Genomic DNA, 17,848 nt, shown 5'->3' on the forward strand with positions numbered 1-17,848 from the left:
TTACATTCGTCCCATATCTTCCACCCTAATTAGTTACAAAGATAACTCTATAAAGGTTATTCACTTTGTGTACTCATTTACAGTTACAGCTAAAGATTCATTTCAGTTTCACTTGCATTGTAAAACAAGTATTTCATGTTGGAAAAAAACCAAAACAAACCAAAATAAACTCTTATAAATGCTGTCAATTTTTCCCCATGGCAAATGCTCTGTCATACATTTTTCTATCAGAATTAAAAATATGCCTCCACAGAAGAGGCGTCAGGTTCTTAAATACAGTCTTCCCAAAAGAACTGTGGTTTACAAATTTGAACACAGTTTTAGAAATAATTTTTACAACTGTACCAGAATTTCACAGCTACAATTATATATGAACACATTAAAAATGACTTCACTAAAACAGGCTTTAGAAAAATGTGGGTGAAAGTTGGGCCAGAGGCACTGCCACTTAGTGTTGAGGTTTACAGTCTGTGTTTTGATAAAGAAGTGAAATGAAGTGTATATATAAATAACTGCTCAGTCCTTTACAAGCCTGTAAATATGATGCTGTGCTCCATGTTCGCTGTTCGACACTTCAAATACACAAGCCATGCAGAGCAGGGTTTCTTGTGTATCTCTGTTTGTTACCACCTGTGTGAGGGGAAGGAAGAGGCAGACAGTATGTTACAAACTGGGAAACACCCAAATGAGAAATGACATTGGCTTGATTCAGACACTCTTTAACTGTGACTGACTGAAACGTGTCCCCTCGCTTGATGGCAATTCCAACTGACTTCCACGACACTGCTTGCATGCTGTGCTCTGGGGCTGAGCTGTGGGGCAGTCGCTCCCAGTGGAGGACACTGAGACAGCCCACCCCGGCTGCTGGAACATGAATTGCCATCGTGTGGTTTTGGCTCAGCCTTCCTCAACCTGAGCCCCACTTCAGGAAAGGGAAAGCAGCGCACCTTTGCTACCAAAGGCAGCTGAGGGGGAGCACATGGCTCTATGCTTGTGGCCCTGCCTCTGCCTTGGGCCACCAGCCCTTGGTCCTGCTTGAATCCTCTGGTAGCAGCAGCAGCGCATGGCTCTAGGTGCTTGGCTGATGTGTTGCTGCAGACACACAGCAAAAGCAAGCTGATTAGCTGGATGAAACTGGCTTAAAGGCCACTGTGTGGCCCATTCCTCAGGCTTTAGATCACCTGTTGGGCATGCCCAATTACTGCATGCTCTCCTGGCCCAGGAACCAATTCACACCACTGACGTTTACAGTATTATAACTGACAGCTCAGTAAGAGCACATTAGATGAACGGGAAGGTTCAAAGTTACTGCCTTGGGCTCCCTGCAAACGCCAAATAGAGCCCTGTATGCCAAAGAGAAGTAAGTTGAATTTTTGGAAAGTAACAAAGAAAGATGTTTGTTTGTATTCTCAGCCAGCTTGGCCTTTTCATCCTTAGCGTCTGTAGTGCACAATTCCAAGAGCATTACTCTGAAGTCAATAGGGTGATTTGTTTAGTAAGCAACATGACTAAGGATTCAGAAACTGGTTCTAAATAGTACCAGTTAAGCCAGACAAACAAAGCCTGAGAGGTTCTTAGAAATGCAAAAATAAAAAGTGAGTCCATACCAATAAAATTGTGAAGTTTTCCAACACACTGTTCATCATGTATTTCTCTGGTAAATGCTTCAGCTTGTGGATGAAGTTGATCATATATTCACACATTGGGGAGCGATTTATTCTGTATACGAATCGGCCGTTCTCAAACCTTGCATATTCAGTCTAAAAAGAACAAAAAGAGAGCGTTTAGAGTAAGATAATTCAGAAATAGGAAAAATTAAGAATTCTAAATCTGTGTAGACAGGAAAAAAGAGAGTGTGTCTCAGACACACACCCCCACTTGCTAACTTCCTGCCTGAGCTATGCAGTGTCTTGCTAAAAATGCAAGAGCCCTTAATTACTAAAAGCTCTAATAGAATGGCTTGTTCTCTAACCTGTGAATTAAAAAACTGAACAGATGAGAATTATACAAAGGTTAAGATCAAGTCAAGTAAAAATTAACTAAGCAGAAAACTCTGTGGTAAGATGGTTTTACAGTAGTTTCGAGGCAACTGTCTGCAAAAGGAACCACAAAAATAAGCTTACATATTTATGCATAAACATACAGATACAAACATAGCTGTATTACTGCATGATGTAAGAGGCAATTTATGAAGTGCAGAAAGATGCAAGACTACAGCTGGAAGAAAACCAGCCTGATTTAGATTGTGGGAGCTCACAGGGAGGATAAGGCTGTGACTCTTGGACTCCTGCTGCCCAGCCACCAATTGCTCAGATGTGGGGTTTTTGTTTTTGTTGTTTTTTTTTTTTTTTTAACCCTCTATAAGCTTGGGATTATGGAAATGATGGAAAACTTTATAGTCACCTGATTCAGAAAACATATTTAGTTAACCACGGACATGAACAAGTGCCTAGGACATATAAAGGCTCAACCTGCTTTTCTAGGCTAAAATTCCCATACAAAAAGTGTCTTGCAGACAACAGATGTGGGTGTGGGGCTTAGTACACTGAAGACAAGTGAAATAGCTGCAGTACCACTGCACAATAAAGCAGCTAGTGACCTGACCACACCATACAGTTCTGTGCTTAGAAAAGGTAAAAATAAATAAAAGTATTGCAGAGCTGCTGGTGTCCGGGCAAGGCATGCCTTCCTGTCCATGAGATAACATAACCATGGGTGTAGATGAAACATAATACCAGCAATGACTTTGGATGTTTACAAAATCTAGATGATAGATAGACTAGCTTGTCACTGCAGTATGGTTGTAGATGTGGCTGGTCAAGTGTTTGGAAATGGGAGCAAAAGATTCAGCTATTTTCTTGCCACATGATGAAAGAGGCAGCACTGATGTCAGCTGCAGGTTCCTGACTGTATGCTACCGGCAGAGTGGAGCAGGGTTTCCAATGCAACAGGTAACCTTAGTGTCACCATTCACGTGGTGATTTAAAAGGAATGCAGACACTACTGGGAAGGAAAATATTCTTCCAGGAAGGAAGGAAAAGCTCGATAAGAGCAAAGTAAAGATAAGAGAAAGAAAAGCCCAAGGAAAATGAAAGGGAACCAGAGAATCATCCCACACATCCCAGCACAACACCTACCTCTACTTTTTCTACTACTTGCTTTCCGAATGAGCAGACTTTGGTGGAACAGGTGATTGTCATGTTTTCTGAGCTCTCATACTGACTAGTGACTCCATAAAATGCTCCTGTATCATCTTGAATGTTGCAGTTTAAGTCAGCCTGTTGGGGAAAAGTGATAGCTGTTGATTTTACTTTCCATTTGGCAATGTCAGTAGCACACACTGTAATTAGCTCACCATTATTTTCAGAAATAAGGGAGAGAGGAAGGAGTTTTATAGTGACAACAGTGGAAAATGTCTGTCAGGAAAGTGGCAGTAAAAACCTTTGGGAAGAGGGCATTTCTTCAAACTTAAAACAACAAAAGACAATCCAGTATTTCTCTGGGCTGCATGTGATGTTCTCACCTGGCAGAGAGCTGATGAAGTCCCTGGAGCAAAGGAATGATCATTTGCAAGGAGCTCCAGAGCTGCCTCCTGGAGGGAGCCTACCCTGTGGCCTCAAATTCAAGCCATCCTGGTCCTGTGAGGTCATAATTCACTTTCTCCTTTTCCCTTCTTAAAGCAATAAAATCCTCATGGCAAAGGGAGACAGCTGCACAACATGGAATCAATGTCTGGTAAGACTCTGTCAAGCCATATGGCCCTGATTCAGCAAAATTCTTGACTTCATGGAGCTGCATGATGCAATTCACAGGCTGCTTCACCTGAGCTGTGTGTGCACAGAGCCGTGCCTACTCCACCACTAGAACACTATGGGAAGGGTTTGATTTCTTTCAGTATTTCTCTGCAGTCTGAAAAACTAACCAGCTGCCTTTGATATCAACCAACAGAGATTAAGACTTGGAGGATCAAGAAAGGAACAGTGCTACCTTGAATTATTTATAAGCAAATCCAAGTCCTGTGCACGGCATGATTAATTTGGCTACAAAGCAACAGCAGAGGTCACATGCTGAATCCAGCCCCCCCCGCCCAGGCCTGCAGCAGCACTGAAGCCGTTCTGCCACTGTGCTCTTTGTCATCATGAATTCATTTTCAAAAGCCCTCAACTTAAAAGCACACTAATATGGATACAGGCAGAGTCCAGGGATATCCACAGCTGGGTTTGTTGATTCAGGCATTAGCTTTGCTGACATCTTTGATGCCCAAGGGGAGAGTGGACAGGGTTGTCTTTTTATGTAGAAATAGCTGATCAGCTACTGCAGCGCAACATCTAAGAATTGCTTGAATGTTTAACTTACTCTGAGATGAGCATTTTAGCAGGGAAATGCACTTTGGCACCACCAATTTCACTTGCAAGCCTAGCTCTGCTTGCTTTTAGTGCTAAACAGGAATTTAACACAAAAATTTTGGCAGACACCTTCATGTTCTTTCTACCTTGAGACTTTTTGCAAACCCCGTCTACAGGTATGCTCATTTACTAGTTAGTGTAGAACATTTATAATCCTGCCTGCACTATAACTCAGGTCATTTGTAACTGCTATTTAATTTTTAACTAGGCAACAACTCATTAATTCCACTTAGTGTCTGCAGTCCTTATTTGTGGTACAATGCTCCGAGGCGATATGCTGATAATAGTGCACGCTGAGTACTTTGTGGTTCAGAGAAGACACAGGTCTAAGATTACTTCAGTCTGGCTTTGGTAAATTAATCAGTGGAGAAGTCTCCTGAGGTTTGCACACAGCAACACAAACAGCCCTATAGTCACGTCTTTTGCATAACAGAAAGAAATCCTATCGCTATTACACCTTGTTTCTTGCACATGTTTTGCATGAGGTCAGCAGTTAATGTTTAATGTACTGCTTTAAATCTAAAGCAGCGCGTTCCCAGTGAGCTGTAAGAAATTGTTCCAAGCTAATAGTAAATAAGCAATTTGCCATCACAGCTGGCTTGCAATTGAAACACAACAGACATCTAAACGTGACAAACTGTAACAGCCATCGGCCATGCCACAGCTGCTCCACTGGAATTTCTGAAGAATAGGGATTTCTGAGAAAACAGTTTCATTGTGGTAAATAGCAATAAATAATACCACTACTACTAATTTTAAAGCAAGTGGTGACTCCTGATGCTACCATAATTATATTTTTACTATCAATTTTTCTTTTTCCTTTTCAGATACAGGCAAAAAAAGTTAAGAAATTCTAACTAAAATGCAAACAATTTTATGTTGTCAAAGGAGTCAACCACACAGACCTCACAGTTCAAGCTGCAATAACAACTGTTGACAGACTAAAAAGAAAACCAAACAACTTTTTATCTGCTGTCTTCTGATTTGGAAGCCCACTGAAAAAAAAAAATTAATTGTTGTATTTACATGCTGACATTTAACCTGGAAAAGTAACACATATGGCCACCTGGCACCCTCTTCATCACTTTTACAGCTCTTCCAGCTCTTGCTGAACTGACCAGGAGTCCTGTGCACACAAAAAATACAGGCTGGGGGCATGATGTTTGAATGAGGAACACCTGAAATTATCACTCAAATGTCATGATTTACTCTTATGCAATCACAACATTGTTGCAAAAGCCTTGTGATAGTAAGATAGCTGTGAATTATCTTCGTTTGCTTTATTTCCCCTTTGATTTTTTTGAGTCTAGCACACAATAAATGTGTTTTCAGGGAAGGATGTGATCTTCCTTTTAAATAAAAGTTTCCATGGTCATCAAATTACAAACTGCTGAGAACTGAAGCTTTAGGACTCCTCCAAAAATTATAACAGCAACATAAAAACATCATTAAGAGTTGTCTACAGCAAATAGACACAAATGAAGGCTTCACCAAAGCTTCATTTAGCACTGAAAGAATTTTGTCTGGTCACACTTGCTAAAACAACTCTTTCCCCTCAGTCGAGGTTCAAACCTTTCACTAGCAGCTGCATACATGAACACTAGGGATGAGTGTATATCACCATGAAGAGGGAATAGTCACGTAAAGGAGTATTCTGAATCAGGTGCTGAAAGCTTTGTTCCATGCCAAATACCTTTAGAAATCAAGGAAAGAAAATCACTGCTAGTAAAGTACTGAAGGACTTGCTAATTCTGTGGTTTACAGAGTAAGGGGTTCAGCTGAACACAAATACCCGAAAGGAAAGTTGCATTTCTTGAAATGATGCAAGCTGATCATCATTAAAATTTGTTTGTTTGGGTTTTTTTTTTTTTTCCTCCTAAAAAGGTTGTGAGAATACAGCACTGTGTGCTGTGGCTATGAGAGTTGGAGATGTGGCTTTGAGCGGGAATAAGGTGATGCTTCAGTTTTAGCAGGCTCCTTACTAGAGTATTGATTCCAGTTTTTGTGTCTACACTTTAGAAAGGATATTGGAAAATTGGAAAGTGTTCAGAAAAGAGTTACAAGAATGATTTCAGGTCTGGAAAACATCCTTTGTAGTGAATGACTAATGAAACTCCATCTACTTACTTTTTCCAAGGGAAGTTTTTCCACCACTTTGTCATAGCCTACAAGTTGCTACATGGGGAAGAGTCTTCTGATAGATTAAATCTTTTAGAAACGGACATTAGAAGACAAAAAGCTAAAGCTATGCAAAAGCTAAATGAGAAACAAAGCAGAGGCTGGTAAGCCTGGTGGCAATAAAATGCTGGCATAATTTTCAAATGGTGGAATCACCATTGCTTAGGGTCTTTTTTAACCAAGCTAAATACCTAACTAGCAGGGATACTCTAGTTCAAATGGGTTTATTGTTTGGAGGCAGACATTACTTAGTGATGTTCACTGCCTACATTACAGAAGACACAAGACTAGATAAATATAACAATAGCAAAATTGAAATATAGGAGTTTATCTTATTAACCTTAATTAACCCTCTTCCTTATAATTTCCTTTTTCAAGGATCCCTGTGAAAAACATGACCAGTCAAGCTTCTGGAGTGCTGTGCTTGCAGCCTCTCATGCTGCAACGAACTTTGTCTCATTATTTCCTTGGTAGTCTGTCTCTAGATGGTCTCTTGCATTTCAGACTCTCATTGAAAATCTTTCCAGGCTCTAAAGCAGTTTTCCCTTCTGTACAGCTTCTCATGCAACTATGCTTGGAACCATGCCTCCAGGAATTGGGGTTAGTGAGCTCTGCTGCAGCATGTGCAGATATGCCTTTCGAATGGTGATTTCAAATTTGATGGCACTTCAGATATTACATGTGATGAGCAGAAGTCCATTTACTGATCAAATTTGTAAATTATGAGACCAATGCAATTTAGGGGAAAAACCCAACAACTTAAAAACAAAGATTTTTTTTTTTTCCTTTTGAGAGTAAATGTCTAACTCTGGTTTATTTCTAAGAGCTGAGATTTATATTAGCTGAATGCATTTGGAGGCAGGAGAGGCACTCAGCTTCCTGGCACCCTGTCTACAATGGTTGTGTAAGAGCATGATTAATTCATTAATAAAGCATAGCTTGTCAATGGGTGGCACTGAAAATATTACATATTAAGAGCACCAAGTGTTTGACACTGCATGGAGAAGCCTCTGCCAGTGTGCCACAGCAAGCACCAAAACAGAGCTCATTGCAACCAAAAGAAAGAATGAAAAAAAAAAAATCTTCACATTCACTTCAGAAGAGCTCTCAGGCTCTCTGCTAAAGACAGGGGGCAGAGGGCAGAGCGCTTGTGTAATACTAACAGCTTTGGCTAACAAAAAGGCAACTCCAGCAAAACTGCTGAGGAGAGTCTAAATCATTCCAGCTGAGTAGAAGGAAAACAGCACCTACTGAAACAGTGGGACTTGGGAGGGCCAGAACAATTTACACTGGCATTCAGTAGTTAACATTAAGCACATAAGGTCACTTATTAACAACATCTAGGTTTTAACAACTGCTGACTTCAGGGAGGTGTGTTACTCATATGACCACATCATGCCTCCCCTCCTCCTCTCCAAAGAGTGATCAAAGAGCTGAGATTCCAAATTGTGAAGCAATTTTTTCCAAGGGCAGCATCTGGGCTGTTGGCACGTTTCACCGCGCGTTACACAGCAGCGCAGGAATTGCGTCCAGGTCTGCCACATGGTTGGGCTCGTGATGGACAGGCCAAGCTGCTCCGGCTTCCCAGCTGCTCGGCCCCTTCCACTCATTATCCAGCCTCAAACGCTAATGCCCTCGCATCAGATTGCGAAAGGGTCCTCCACAAGCACCACGTGAGCTCCCTGCATCAAGAGGGTTGTGATGGGGAAAAGAAAATGGATGTCTGCTTTCTTCCATATCTAATTTGTTTTGCATACATTTGCATGCTGGCCATAGACCCATTCACATTACATTTGTGATTGCAGATCATTTGCCAGTCAAAGCTGGTGAGTGTGTGTGTGTGTGTGTGTGTGTAGGGAAATCCAAGATTCAAGATTGTGCAACATAAATTACATGTAAAAACAGAAAGGAGCAAAAAAAGAGGAAGACAGTGGCCACAATTGTGTGTGTGAATGAAGGACACAAAGAATCTCCACACCTTTTAAGACGGCTGTAGGCACATGAGGATAAATTCAGGAGGGAGTGGGAAGTGTAAGCCATTTCTGAACACTGATTACATGGGTAAATTGTTTGTTCCAGTATATCACAAAGAGAAAGAGCATTATTTTTCATGCCGCAGCTGTTTTGAATAAGAATAGGAATAAACTTAACCATCCTCCTCATGTTACTTACCAGTAATTATGGCATATATTTACATCTATAAAAGAGTGAAATTTTGGGGGGACATAATTTAATACCCCTTTATTGTGTAGATTCCTTTATTTCCATCCCACATTTGAATTTCAAAAATGTTTAGGACTTCAAAGCATCTTTAAAAGCTTGCCCTGATTATAATATGCATTACTTTCTAAACCTCCTAGTTTGCATTGCAGATTCCTGCAAACAGAGGCATTCATTTTAAACACCAATTAATATCATCCATGCATCTTCAGATGAGTTTGGGTCTTTATTTCAAAGTTGCACCGAGCTCTGACTAAGCTTTCCTCAGTTTGAAGAACAGTTCAAGCTACTGTAAACATTTAAAATGAAGCCAGTGGATCAGATCAGCAGAAAGCCTGACAGCTCAATATCACTTTCTATCTGCTGGTTTTCTCCTGTGTCACTAGTTAGAAAACAGCCCTCCTCCTTTCAGACATACTTGCTTCCCACATCTGTTCCTGCAGCTGCAGAAGTCAGAGTTCAGGCTTGGCACAGGGTGTTTGCCAGTGTCAGAGACACAAAATCCATGGCTACATTACTGCAAGGTATGCTTACACCAGCACTAAGGAGCCCAACAGAGGCATGGACCCACCGCATGGTACTATAGGTTATGTAGAAAAGTCATGTAAAAAGGAGAATCTCTGCCTCAGAATTTGCAGTCAAGGGTTGAGATGAAACAGGAGAGAAATAAGTAGTAATGCTTTAGACAGATGTTTTTGGGTAAAGTTGGATATGCAATCCATTGAGTTTGAACTCTCTCAGAAGGCCTAAGTGTATTACATAATGTAGGAACAGTAGTGAGTAATCAGTTGGGATAGCATTAGTTACTGAAGTGAGTAGAACTTCAACCAATAAAAGAAACCCACAGAGGCAATATCTGTTGGCTTAGCTTTCAGATAGGCTAATCAGAGCTTCAAAGACCAGAAAACGTTGGGGCTTTTCTCAAGTCAGAAAACCAGTGTAAGTACAAACTAACCAACAGGTATGTTGACCTTACTCAGATTAACGTTAGATGGCAAGAATCATATCTGAGATTTGGCTTATTTTTTGCTAGTGACCAAGGTAAGAGAGGCAGGGCTGTGCACTCAACTTGCACCCAGGGAAAGGTTTCATCTGCAGATATCCTGCAGTCTTGTTGAAATTCCTTGCCAGTGTTCTAGGAAATGACTTTAACATTTATTAAGAACACTTTTGTTGTTGTTGCTGGGTTTTTTTCATTTTATATCCCTGTAATCTCAAGTTCATATCGCTGTCACACATATTTCCTGTGTCGTGTTGTTACCACACTGTTCCTTGTTTTCTCATTGTACTGAGCACACAATATACCAAGTACAGCTCCTTCTATCTGTTACTGTAAAAGTCTGTCTCTGGAGTGACTTCTCTGAACCTTGGTTCTCAGTGACTACTTGGGATAAATTTAAGAGTCACTGCATTCAGGGTGGAAGACAAGGACCACGAAATTGCTTTGCATGTCTGTAAAGGCCGGTTGGTGGTGTAGAAGTCTCTTCCTTTTATAACTCCTGCACTACTAGGTAGGAAGAGGCCCAAAGGTGTGACATCCAGATGCGTCACCAGGGCTGAGGCCAGAAGCTCATCCATTCCCAGCATCAGGCTGTATTTCACAGGAGATATGATCTGCATGAACCAATAAATCTCTGCAAAGCAAAGCAATACTCCGTACCTGTGTTGCTTTGCAAAGTCAACTCAACAATTGCCAAATGTCTTCTTTCAAGATCTCAGACCTTTCCCTCCCACTGTTTTTGCAATTAAACCTTATTACCTTTATCACAGGGAAAACCATGCTGCTGAGAAATCTCAAGCAGAACTAAATGGGAAAAAGCAAGAGAAATACTTGTTCCAGAGTTCTACCAGAGCTAAGATGAATTCTGCCTTACTCATCCTCAATGTGAATGCTCATCTCTGGTCTTCCTGTTTCCCATCCTTCCTCCCCACACTAGATTTAATGTCTAACAAAATACCCTTTGTGCTGTCTGCAGCAACATGCCAACTCCTCTGTTTACAGGCTCACCATCCCTTCTGGCATCAGCTCCTCACCTTTGCTTTCAAGATTCCACATGCCATGACACCTGCCCGCTTTCCTTCTCTGGCTTCCCTTGACTTCCCTCACTCACAGTCCCTGGTTTTATTTTGCTGATCCTCCTTACAGTGCTTGCTCACCAGTATTTATTTGCCCAACACAAAATCATGTTCCTCTTTCACACACACTACAATCAAACTCCACTGTAAGGAGGACTGTCACTGGACACTGATGCTCAGATGCAGTCACTTACAGTGCTGAGCACACTATTGATTGTTAAATGATAATGAAGGGAGAAGACAACAGCAAGGCTGGGAAGGGGGAAGTGGTTAAATAAAGGGTGAGAGGGAGAATTGTGAGTAAACAATGACTATGCAACATGGAACAGAACCTGGGAAAATGCAAACTTTCAGAGGAGGAGGATAATAAGGAGAGAGTGGATACTGATTCAAAAGTAGATATTAACTTAAAAGGACAGGAATACAACAATTAATCTACTTTCACAGTAATAAACCTGAAGTTTCTAGTAAGATAAAAGGGATTGTCAGACTTTTACCAGGTTTACACTGGTAATATATGACTGTTTAAAACAGTTTAACACTCCCCAGAAAAACGTACTTTTTTTTCTCAACAAGTGTCCTATTGAAGTGAAGAAAATTAAGGACAGTGAGCTGACAGTTTAGGATCTAATTCTCATGACTTATTACTTCTGATTTTCCTGTACATATTTTTAGATGAAAGGTACTGGTGTGTAGTTTACTCTTATGAGGGGATTTGTTGTGACTGGTGCTATACCCAAACACTGCCCCAGCACCTTCTCTCTGCCTCACTCAGTGAGAGAGAAAATCCACTGGCCTGCTTTTAGATCATCACTCAGGAAGGCATTCACATCACATTTTTAATGTATAACTTAGTAGAATATTAGCTTTGTATGTTTTTTGATCTCTATGTTAATATAACACAAAATTGTATTATAAGACCATTATGTTGGAAGACACAGTGAGGGTAGGAAATGTTGAATTGGAGTTGCCTGCACAGCCTCACTGCTCAGCAGCATCTCTAGACTGCACACTCACCCTCTGAGCATCTATCAATATTTCTTTGTCTTCATTATCCAGCACAGCTCAATCCTTAGTTCCTGCACACTACTCAATATCTCTACTGAACACAGAATTATTAACTTATAAAGGTTTTCTTCATGGCATTATCTTGATTCTTTATAAACAGCCATGAGTTTGATTTCTCAGTGACCACCTGAGGTGAAGTGATGGTGCCACCCCCATATTACAGATGGGCAACTGAGGCAAGAGCGTTTGTAGGAGATCAAGCAGAGAAGGCTGGTGCTTGAATTTTCAAAGTTGTGAGTACAACACCGACTTTAATGATTCAAAGATCTCTACTGGCTTTAGATAGATTTTTGAGCATTTAGCACACCTGAAAATCCATTTCCATACTGAGAAAAAGCAGAACATACACCACCTCAATGACTGTTTAGCAAATCTCTGCTGCTTCCATGTCTAACATAAAGGCAGAGGCTTGTCATTCTCTGTGGAAGCTGAGAACAGGCAAGTGAGGTGACATTCTGTTTGCCAGTGGGTTTCACAGATATTTACTACACAAAGTGGATCAGTGAGATGAAGATGCTCAGTTCAAGCCCAAGTCTAGCCAGGAAAGGTCTGTAGTGGTCACAGACCCTTAACCTCCAAGCTCTATTCCTCTGCAGCCAGATTTCTTCTGCTCTTTTGCTTGCTCTGCTCCTGCCTCTCACATAACTATTTCAGCTGTGTGTCTTTACCTCTATGTTTCTTCACAAGTTCCGTAGCTCAAATGTTCCCTCTTCCCACTGCCTCCCTCTTTCTGACCCTACATCATCACTTACCTTTTCCAGGCTCCTGATGCCTGCTCTATCCCAGCTCCCAGTTCTCTGCTGCCTCCTGTTTCTGGCCTCTTTGCTCAGCCAGCCCTGAAATGCTTTGTCTACAGCTCCCATGCTCAGTATTAAGCCCCAGGAATTTCTCAACAGATTTCTACAGCAGTCCAGCAGAGCTCCTGCTAGGTGGTTTACCCTTCTACACCCAGATTTGAGAAAAGAGCCTCCCTCATTCCCAGTTTCCAGTTCCAAATCTGGTGCCACAGCAGCTCTTGGCAAGATATGACATCTGGGGTGGGTACAAGGTGGAGAGTATTTCAGGTCACATAGATAAACTTCAACTGAAAGTAATAAACACCAGGGAATCTGGTCATAAGCAGTGGTTCCAGATGAACCTTTTATGATTTCAGCCTCAACCTGTACTTAAACTCTAAATAGGCACTTTTCACTGAGGTTTTAAAAGACAAATTTAAAATGTTTAAGTGGTAATTGTTGCTATGAAAAGAAGTATAGCACAAAAAACCCTCCAACAGATTAATTAGTAGAAAAAGCTTTAGTATAGGTCTAAGATGCAGCCTGGAGATTTGATGATCCCTTTGGATGAATCTTTAGCATTGCTAAAGTGAAATTTTGTAAATACAGCGTGAAAAATCTGATGTATCAATGAAATTAATCACAACTAGATCAACATACGACACTTCAAACCTTCCATTCAAATTCTCTTTTCACTCTTGCTCACAACTGATATGAACAGATAAAACTTTTGGAGTAGAGTCCCATGGCTGACTGACAAAAAGGCAAGGGGAAAGCAGGTATGCTCTAGCAACCACAAAATGTGTAAGAAAAACTCTGGAGCTCTCCCAGGCTCACAGTCATCCCACTGCACACTTAATTCAAATCCTGCTTGGTCTTATCTGTGTAAGTGTGGAGTAATTGCAGGACTGGTACTTGTACTATTTGCATTTGGCAAGAGTTCAACATCTGAAACACCAAAAATCAGCTTCTCCATTCCTGCAGCTCCCCCGTTTTTCCCTGGACCACTAGATGGCAGTTCCCCATCTTCAAATGGGTCCTGGTACCTGCTTGCTCCTGCCCAGCAGGTTTGTCAAGCACAGCTGAGGCACACATATGCCTTTGCATATCATCTGCAACACAGACCTCTTGGGGAGCTGTCAACAAGAGTGGCTCTGGGCCAGCCTCCTACCTGAAGGATATACAGCTCTGTGTTTCTAAACGACAACAGAAGACATTTCCACAAGCACCCTGAAAGGTGCTAAACCACAGGCTTTATCAACAAGATAGGTTCTCCACATCATGTCTTACTCACCCAGAATTTTACAAGGAAGAAAGCATTTTGGGGCCCCTTCCCGAACAGTTCCTTGAGTCCACCCTTCTTTTCAGGAAATTTGTCATAAATCTGACGAATGTCCACGGATTCAAGCAAGGGGTCACTGTAAGAATGGTTAGCGTGTCCGATGTGTACGAAGAGGTGCTTATTGTACTGCAAGAAAGAAACAGGAAATTCAGTGCTGTACAAAACCAGAGGTTTATCATGGCAGGGGTCTGTGTGTGCTCCTGCGCAGGGCAGTTCACTTTGAGGGATTAAATGACTCACACATTACTCTGGGGACTATGATTTTCTGCACTATGATTTCCATGAACAACTTCAGTGATTGTACTGTAGCCCCTTGTGAACATGGGTAAATACCAAAAACCCTGCATCCTTACAGCAGACCACAAAATATGGCCATCTTCAAGGGTGTAACTGACCCTGAAAGGCACAGTGGCAGCATGGTGATGAAGAGCCCTTCACACAGCATAATAAGATGGATATGCTCACAAGGAGATCCTATTTCTACCTCTGTTTTAATGGCCCATGTCCTCAGAATCTGTATTTCAGCTAGCTCCACAAAGTACACACATCTCCTGTTAGCCTATTAAAGCCCCCCAAACCTCTACCTAGAGCATATGTAAATACCACTTAATGAAAAGAGAAGGAAGAGGTTTTAACTCCAGAATCACAATAATGAGAAGTTACTCTGTGTTACTACAGAAGGGTCCTCACTGTACTTCCTTCAGTACTTTAACCCTTGTAATATTAAAGAGACAAACATCCCTGGCTCTCTAGACGACCATCTCTGCCAAAACACCTTCAACTTTAATTTCCTCCTTTTTAACTTCATACTATTGCACATCATTATAGTCATGGAAATCACCTCAGCAATTCCTTTCTTGCCTGGGAGAAGTCCTCGGCCCACTGAAGTCCACAGCACCCCCTACTGACTCTAATTTGGTCTTTTAGGGGCTGACATTTTTCCAAGACAAGAGTACCTTTCAGCACCTGAAAGTGGAAGGATGCACCCCAAAGATTCTCCATCAGTGAATCAGCAGCTCACAGTGTCATGTGAGCAGAGAGAAGGAACTCAAGAGTCGCAGGATTAAACTCTGGGGTTTTTAACCATGCCAATCACAAAACATTTTGCTAACTCAATTAAAGGAAAGCTGACATGCAGTCAGTGAACGCTAGAAAATGCTGTCTTAGTGAACAGATGCTGTATATAAGGGGCAATTCCCAAAAGCTAATCACAAATAAAATACTTAAAACCCTAAAGCAGACCTCATTTAAGCTATTTTGTTTACAATATACCTGCTGAATGAACAAATTGAAACGACAAATCTAAATTAATTGGACAGCCACTCAGAGCTTTCCTTCAGTGTAAGCAGAGTCTTCCCTAGCAGATGTCCAAAACTCTGGGGAAAAGGAAAAGGACTGGCTAGATTTCTGCACTTAGGAAATTAAATTGAAATCTGTTTAAAAGTCATCTAGCACATCAAAATTTGAATTTACAATCAGAGAACACTCATTTGTGTATGGGGCCAAAAATGAAATATGGTCCATGCTTTTTACAGGGGTGCATTTCTTTTTTTAAATGTTGTGGAAGGACAAAGGAAAGTAGAACCCTTTATTGTTTGCACAAGCAAGCCCAAGTCTGAGAGCACCAGTTCCACAGATTTTCCTTGCAGTCCTCTTTCAAACTAATGCCATCCCAGCTTTATCTGTGCACAAGTGGAAAACTTGCCCAGCTTTTAGTTAGCTGCCCCAAAAGAACTGACCCAAAGAAGCTGTTTCTACCTTGAAGAGCAAAATGGTTGTGACAGAGACGTAAACAGGTGGTGGGGAACAGAATGCTTGTGTGCAGCAGTTGAGTGTGCCTGTGAATGTGTGCCAGCTAATCCTCACTCAGCGCCAGCTTGCACAACAATCATTCACACACAATAAGGGAAATCACTGTGCCTACTACAACAGCATCCGAGGGCAGGTTTTGTAGACGAAGGAGAGATTTTAACATGATGGAACAAACAAAAAGTAACAAGGAAAAGCACCACGGCTCCAACATTGTTTGGGGGGTTGTTGGTTTTTTTTTTAATAGTTGTCACCTGTTCAGTTTGCAGTACTGTGAGGAAATAAAAATGTTCAGCATGACTTTTAGTTACGTAGCTTGCTGCCCAGTGAAAATGTGTCAGTTCCCAATACACCTGGGAACCACCAGGAATGCAAGAAAGGGAGTCCAGAAATCTGCTCTTCTTGTGTTCCTAAGGGACGAGGGATGAAGTGCAGGATGAGGCACGGGCTGGGTCGTTGAACATGGCTGTCAATCGAAGCCTAAGACCAGGCAAACATCTCCATTTTTCAAGCAGAATTATGAATTATCCCTCGTTCAGAGTAAGGGCTTGAAAAAACATTTCCATTTATTTTGAGCTTGTTCCCTCTCACTCTTCTCTGCCGGAGTTTTTCCAGGTTGTGCAAATAACCAGATTTTTATAGGGACAGAGCTGAGAGCTCAGTTCTCCTACATCCAGGAAAGTGTCCTTCCCAAAAGACACTCTCCGAGGCCCAAAAGTGGCTGTGGAGTGAAGGGGGAATGGAGACCTATACTTTAGTTTGGCAACTGCAAATTCCCAAGACAATTCACACACTGTACCTTATTCTGCAAACCAGGAAAATACACAAATTGCTCTGTTTCCAAACTTCAGTAAAAGCAGACACATTTACAGGAACACGGAGCATGAAGTCTTAATACTGTTGAAATATAACAGCGAAGTTAAAGGCAGCTGTAAAGCTACCACAGTTGTCTGTTGAGCTCGCCAAAGTACCAGATGCTGCTGCAGCAAAATTTCCAAGTGGGTACAGTAGGACAGATGGTATGACATCACCTGACAACATTCTTAGGACAGAAATGTTTATTTTGATATTGCAATGTGTGATTATTTTCTCCTTATGTTGTAGCAATTCCTATGCTAAGCACAGTCATTACTGACCTAATTAGATATGGCATATTTCTGCAAACTAACAAATGATAATATAACATTCAAAGCAGGGTAAATAGACAATAAATGATCCCTATCTTTTTGTACAAACATACTCCATGACAGAAATTTATGCATAGATAAAAGCAAAAAAGCCAAGTTTTTCTGAGCCCGTTAGAGTCTGAAAAGCTTAAAAACATCCTCATTATATTAAGAATTCACTATTATTTTAGAATAAGTATTCCAGAGTCATTGAAGGTGCTGAGGAATTTACTACAGCATTTAAAGTATTTGCATCTGGCATTAGGGTAATAACATGCTTTAGATGATGTAAACATTGTAAGTAAAATCCTGTATTTTCTGAGGGTAAAAACTACATAAAAATACAAAGAATGTTTTCAGCTGTGTCTTCGATGTCTGCATTACACGACATGCCCTGGAGATGGCCATCTCTTACTGAGCTCCTTTCCTTGAAAACATTCTAACTATCCAAAGAATGCAGTAAAGCCATGAAATATGACTGTTGTCAAATAATACCAGAAAAATTATAATCCACTTAGGAATTTAAAAGAAGCAAGACAAATTGCCAATGGCAGGGGATGCAAGCACTTAAGTTGGTGCAGAACAAAGACAAACCACCTACATTTGTTTTATCAGTCAGCATATATAACAGCTCCTCACCAATTCTGCACTTACATTCTAAGACAAACGCCTCTCCAGTCCATAAAATGCAGGTTTGTAAATTGCTGCATCTCTCCCTGACACATCCCTGTGCTTTCTCACACCTGTGGAGCCTTGACAAGCCTGTATTGGACCAAGTCTTTTATTAAACAGTGATGGCCAAGATGG

At 41.1% G+C, this 17,848-nt stretch overlaps 1 protein-coding gene across 1 annotated transcript in view; it reads right to left on the reverse strand.

Annotated features, from left to right (window-relative positions):
• Positions 1 to 516: 516 nt before the first annotated feature.
• The window catches only part of TEAD1 (TEA domain transcription factor 1), a 96,009-nt gene continuing 78,677 nt past the window's right edge, over positions 517 to 17,848 (reverse strand). Inside the window, exons 9-12 of the mRNA XM_054390345.1 lie at positions 14,019 to 14,192; positions 3,138 to 3,278; positions 1,608 to 1,760; positions 517 to 630 (exon numbers count right to left, since the gene is read on the reverse strand). Coding sequence (XP_054246320.1) covers positions 517 to 630; positions 1,608 to 1,760; positions 3,138 to 3,278; positions 14,019 to 14,192 — 582 coding nt within the window. The remainder of the gene's footprint in view (positions 631 to 1,607; positions 1,761 to 3,137; positions 3,279 to 14,018; positions 14,193 to 17,848) is intronic.

This window comes from Indicator indicator, chromosome 21, assembly GCF_027791375.1.
Source record: "Indicator indicator isolate 239-I01 chromosome 21, UM_Iind_1.1, whole genome shotgun sequence".
NCBI lineage: Eukaryota > Metazoa > Chordata > Aves > Piciformes > Indicatoridae > Indicator > Indicator indicator.